A 6357-nucleotide genomic window follows, 5' to 3' on the forward strand; every position below is an offset into this window, starting at 1 on the left:
ATATCAAGTCATATAAATAGCTTATGAACTTATAAAAAAGGTTGAAAACAGTTCTATAATGAACTTATTAAGAAGGAAGAGAACAATCCATATCTTTATGTAAATGGCTACAAAGAGGCTTTAATTTAACAACAAAAACCGGAGCAAAATATTCAACCTTGCTTATAAAACAACGAACAAGTCAAAACTTCTATGGCTACAATTTCAAATTTTAAGTAGAATAATACTAAAAAATGATGGAAATTGTGAGGAGTGGTTGCGAAGGAAGTTTGAAATACAAAGGACATTTGACAAACGCTCATTTCTATTTAGATTAGGGATGGCAATCGATTGCAGAATTGCTAATATGTTAGTCGTAATTCGTTCTGACCAATTTACCGGTTACTCGTATCAAAATACCGAAAACATTTTAAGATGATATAAATATTTTTTAACTTATAAATAACAGAAAAAGCTCGATAAAAATATGCTGTCAATGTATACGTAGAAATCAAAATATTATATAAAAATTGTATTATATATATTCAAAAGAAATCTTGTACAATAATCGAGAGCAAACAGTGATAAAAAAGTTTTACTGCCCACAATTTTACAGTAGTCAGATCAACTTCTCAAATCAAAGTCTGTTTTTGACAAATAAATATATATTTCCATTTACAATACTGGAAATTAGATTTTCGGATCGTAGCAACATGTATTTGCCCGCTTTAGACAATTGCATTTCTGTAATAAATTGATGTCGCGTGTAAAAGGAAAAACATGAATTAAACACATCGTAGGTACAATAGTAATATTTGTAACGGTACTCATCGGGGATATTAGTATCGTTCATTTATAATTTTTGAAAAGCTAAGTAGATAAGGCAGAGATATATTGTTTTAATTATAATATTAATAAACACATATTGACCAATTTTCCTCCAAGAGCTTATCCTTGAGGTCTTAATGGTTTATAATTTAACTTGATTAGATAATAGTTTCGAAAGACAACAAATAAAATTTAGTTTGAAATTGTGTTAAAAATATATATACATTACATAATTTTAATCGCCTAACTGAGAAAACCGGTTAGTGATTGCCATCCTTAGTTTGGATATAATATAATGTGACTTATTAATATATAATGTGACTTATTATCAAGACATATTAGTTTTTTGTTTTACCTTGTAGGTAATATTATATAAAAAGTGCCTGCTTGGGAGTGTAAGAGTTGAATTTGACACCCCGAGAAAAGCATAGTCAACCGACGCGAAGCGGAGGTTGACAATGGTTTTCGAAGGGTGTTAATTTCAAACAGGCACTATTAATTTTATGATACTGAATGTCTTAATTTCAAAGAAAACTTTACTGCTTTCATATAGGAATGACGTGAATTCTATGGCGTGTTACCCGGTGCCTAATGTGTTGCTAAAGCTGAGGGTAATAGAACGGATTATCAATTGTATCTAAACTAATCAGATTTCAGTATTTAACATGAAAGTATAATAATATATAAATAGTGCCTATTTGGGAGGGTAACAGTTGAAATTGACACCCCGAGGAAACCATTCAAGCGACGGTTGACAATGATTTTTGAGGGGTTTCAATTTCAACAAAAGTTACCCTCCCAAACAGGCACTATTTATTTTATTATACTGAATGTCTTAATTTCAGAGAATTTTTTACTGCTTTTATATAAAAATGACGTGAATTCTAAGGTGAACCGTACGCGCATAATTTACGCGCATGTAACAATTTGTTGTGTTACCCGTTGCTAGGTGTGTTGTTAACGCTGAGGGTAATAGAACGGATTATCTCCGTCTCAATGTTTGTGCTGAGATAATAAACTTTTTGCTCGTCTTATTGCTCTGCGAAAATAATCACTTGATGCTTTACATTCTTGACCTGATTTAGCTTTGACATGATGACACACACTTAACAAAACGTGTTCATCGTAATAAGTATAACGAATTAAAAAAATGTGACAATTTCAACATGTCGCAACAGATATGTCTTCTAATCGATAGATTAGATTAAATAAAATAATACCAATTAAACTCAATTACCCGGGACGACCGTAAAAAAAAATATTGGTATTTTTCTTTTCGTGATTAATATTAGTCTTTAGAAATGCTATAAAAAAAACCTACAAACAATTGCCAAAATGACCCTTGATAAAAAAAACAGAACCGTTGGAATACTGGGGTCCTGATTTGTTTTCTACGACAGGTTGTACTCACTTTATACTTGCTGTTCATTGTTTTAAATGTTAAGTAATCCAAGGATAAATTATTTACAATTATTTTCTCTAAAAAGTGTACCGTCATTGTAATCAGCAGTATAAAACCATCCGAAAGCTTTGGGCGAAATTCAATTAAACCGGAAGTGCTCGTAATAATCAAGACAATTACATCAATTGTAACTTTTTTAAAGTTTAGGGGAATCAGTAACCTCGACGACAAATCAAAAATCTGTTTTTTTGTATAATGAAAACATTATACTAAGTAAACACTTAAAACGTTGGTTCAGTGCATAATATTTGCTACAAGGATATAATAAACATTCTTCATGCGTATGAGACCGCTTATGCTATTATGTCATCTTAAGCACAACGAAACAGTTAAATATTTATTCCCATTTTTGTTTTATTTCGCAAACATGATTAAACGTACAATCATCGGAATCTTCGTTTTAAGGATCATATTTTTGGGGCTTCACTTGGACTGTTGTTGGGGACAAGTTCTTTACAAATCCGACCATTGCTGCTATGAATGTTATCAGAAAAACACTGCAGGTACATCATCTGTTGCTGACGGTCATCAAGGAGGTAAATGTATATTTAAAAAAAAGATAAATACTAACTGCATTTAGTACAAAAGAAATGCATGTTTTTATTTTGATTCCTTAACTTCTTTTAGAATTTCCGAAAAAAACCTTCTATTTCACTAGTTTTGCATAAAAACAATTAAAATAGATTTAATTTCCCCTTTTGACATTTATTAAACATGCTAATTATGCTATTCGAAACTTTCTTATTGGTTTTAGAAACTTCAAGTAAGATTGCATTTAGTGCAAATTTTTATGCATCTTCACAACACCTAAACAATACCAATCAGATCGTGGTTTTCAAAGATGTCCTTGTCAACCATGGCTCTGGATACAATGCCAAATCTGGAATATTCACAACACCAGAAGCTGGAACATATGCATTCTTCTTCTCTGTCCAAGTTCCAAAGAACGTGCGTTTGTCCACCTTGCTGGTGTTCAATGGGAAACCAGTTAGCGAGAGCTTGGCAGGCAGAATACCAGTCATCAATACTGGAGGCAATATGGCTGTCCTTCCGTTACAGAAAGGAGATAAAGTTTGGGTACAGACTCACTTTAAATTGGACTGGATTAATTGGTCTGGTGAAGTCATACTGATGTATTCGGGAAACAGTTTTTCTGGTTTTCTACTATTCTAAGCATAGACTAGTCAAAAAATTCCATTTCGTTATTCTAAATTGCATAATTTTAAGCCAAATAGCTCTAAAGATCATGTTTATGATAGATCAAGAAAAACGCTACGACAACGCATGTTTAAGAACTCACATGTCATCACTTATTCTGCTTTCTTTATTTTGTAACTTGTAAATACAAATCTTTTCTTTGTGCATTTAAAAGACTATATAAAGAATTAATAATGTTTTGAACAAACCTCACAAATGCGCATAGTATTACCAGAATAGGTAGCTGTACAGAATATAAGAAAATATATCAATTATAGTTTATCATAAAGTATATCACGAAGGCGCAAACGGATATCTACGCTAATAAACTTATTAGGACTAGGTTGCACGAGCATCAGTTAATTAAATTCTGATATTACTTGAAGGTAAAAAATCTTTTGTAATTGCAATAAAAAGATGGTATATGTTGCCTCAGTTTGGATTTTTATAAAAAGTGATTATTTAATTTAATTTAAGTATAATTAATAACAGAGAAAGAGAGAGAGAGAAAGGGGGATGGAGAGAGAGACAGAGAAACAGAAAGAGAGAGAGATAAGTTCTGTTAAAGTTTATCCTACTGTTCTTCAAGCAAACATAATATTGGTAAGATAGTATTTATGCCTTTCATTTTATCTACAACACTTTTTTGCGAGTCTTTTCGATTAAACCAATCTACTTATTACTAAATAGCAAGTAATACAATTATGTATACAAAAAACTAAACTTTACAAGCTTTTTCTCCAACCAATAATCTTTATCTTAAAATCGTTATAAAGATAATAATAAAAACAAGTAAAACTGTGTTACTCGCAAGCTTATACTTTATATATAACTTATAAATATATGTTTTTGAAATTGTATATAAAACTGTTTTATATATGTGTGCTATTATATACAATGCAGGCTTGGGGCGAATTACACGGTAAAGTAATGCATTACATTACCATTACTTCATGCATTTGGGCATTAAATTACCATTACTATTACTTAATTTTCTTGAAGTAATGCATTACATTACTATTACTTGAGTAAAGTAATGCATTACCATTACCATTCCTTTGTGAGAAGTAGACAAGAAGTTTTAAAAAACTAATTTTAAAGCTGATTAAAAAGTTTTTGCAAATTTTTAAATAAAAAACACGCTTAAACATATTTACAGGTTTATGTTCACTATTAGGTTCAATTTAAATGACTTATATAAGATTGCTGTTGCATCTTATAATCAGCGCAGAGAGAGAGAGAGAGAGAGAGAGAGAGAGAGAGAGAGAGAGAGAGAGAGAGAGAGAGAGAGAGAGAGAGAGAGAGACAGAGAGAGAGATTATTTTCAAATGGGTTACAAAACTGGAAGTAATTTTTAAGCTTTAAGAGATCATGGTTGCACATCATTCTTTATCGTGCATACTTTTTTTTGCTTTTAAGGGTGTATATCTATTCTCTATTCTAAAGGAACACAGTTAAGAGAAGGGTGGGGATTGGAGTGTTTAGCACTTCTTAAAACAATAGATTGTTTGATACTTAGATTATCCTTGGGGCATTGTGTGTTGTTGACACATTCTTCACAGTAAAGAATCCATTGAATGCACGACTAATTAGAGTAAATTTTTCAAACAATATAAAATTCTTAACAAAAACATTCTTAAAATATTATGAAATTGTGTTGTTATAGCTAGATATATTGACAATTTAAGAATGGATTTTTTTTATTTATTTTTTAATTATACAACTAAAATATCTTTATCTCAGGAATTATTTTTTCTTCTTTAAAACAATTTTTAATTAAATACAATTTCAATTATTATTCAGTTCATCACAATTTTAAAAATGAACATATGTAGAAAAGCATAGTAATGCAAAGTAATGCCATGTAATGCTAGTATTATACTGAATTTTTTAAAGTAATGCATTACATTGCCATAACTTGTAATGCTAAGTTTGTTGCATTACACATTACTAGCATTACTTTGAAAACATGTAATGCATTGCAATGCATTATCATTACATTTAGCATTACCCCACGCCTGGTACAATACCACTGCGATAATAAACCCTCTGATGTGTAAATAATGTCTTTATTGAGATCACATACGTTAGCTTTGCACTTGATGACATGTTGCATTCACTGCAAGGAAAGTTTTTATATCCCCCTTCAATGAAATTTACATCATAAAGTCTCTCAGCTTTTTTCAATTCAGTATTATTAAAATATTGTGGCAGTGAGAAAAAACATTTTCTATGCACATGAAATTTATTATGCTATTTTGTCATCTTTAACAAAACTAAATAGTTGATATATAGTGTTTTATTCCCCCTTATGGATCATTAATCAACTTTCCGATGCAGTTACTCAGGCAAACCGGAAGAAAAAAACAATGTTTGTACTTAATCACAAATAAAAACAGCTGACAACACCTCGATGTAATGCATTCTAAAGCATTGTTTTCAAGGAAACTTACTTGTAAATGCCTCTAAGATAGTCAGATTTCAAATGGTGCTAACAATTTAGATTTTTTTTTGCAGTTGTATGCATTTATTTGCTAAAACGTTCAGCTGTCTCCGTTAATTTCCGACAAGCAAGAGTTGAACGTGATCAGTATTGCTTGGATCCATACAATTTCTCAGAAATATTTTGATTATTGATACGTAGTTTATTGGAAATAATTCTATTCTTGAAAATTACACAACATGATTTATATAGGGCTTTCTCAAAATTCTCGTCGGAGAAGTTCGAGAATTCATAGTATCAAAATGTACGTAATTCAAATATGTATAAGAAACTACTTGCCAAGCAAAATAACATATTGTTGATTTTAAAATAAATGATAATCGAAAAAATCGACTCCCGTCAGTAATTCAGTACGTTGATTATATTTTGCAAGCATGATCAAAAACAC

General features: G+C 30.6%; 1 protein-coding gene across 1 annotated transcript; it reads left to right on the top strand.

The window, feature by feature from the left end:
- Window positions 1–2621: 2621 nt before the first annotated feature.
- LOC128158225 (collagen alpha-2(VIII) chain-like) lies at window positions 2622–3811 on the top strand. Its single transcript, XM_052820981.1, has 2 exons — window positions 2622–2805; window positions 3024–3811. Exons 1-2 carry the CDS (start codon window positions 2637–2639, stop codon window positions 3440–3442), a joined length of 588 nt encoding a protein of 195 aa, XP_052676941.1. The 5' UTR covers window positions 2622–2636; the 3' UTR covers window positions 3443–3811.
- The last annotated feature ends 2546 nt before the right edge of the window (window positions 3812–6357 follow it).

This window comes from Crassostrea angulata, chromosome 8 (genome assembly GCF_025612915.1).
Source record: "Crassostrea angulata isolate pt1a10 chromosome 8, ASM2561291v2, whole genome shotgun sequence".
In the NCBI taxonomy this organism is placed as follows: domain Eukaryota; kingdom Metazoa; phylum Mollusca; class Bivalvia; order Ostreida; family Ostreidae; genus Magallana; species Magallana angulata.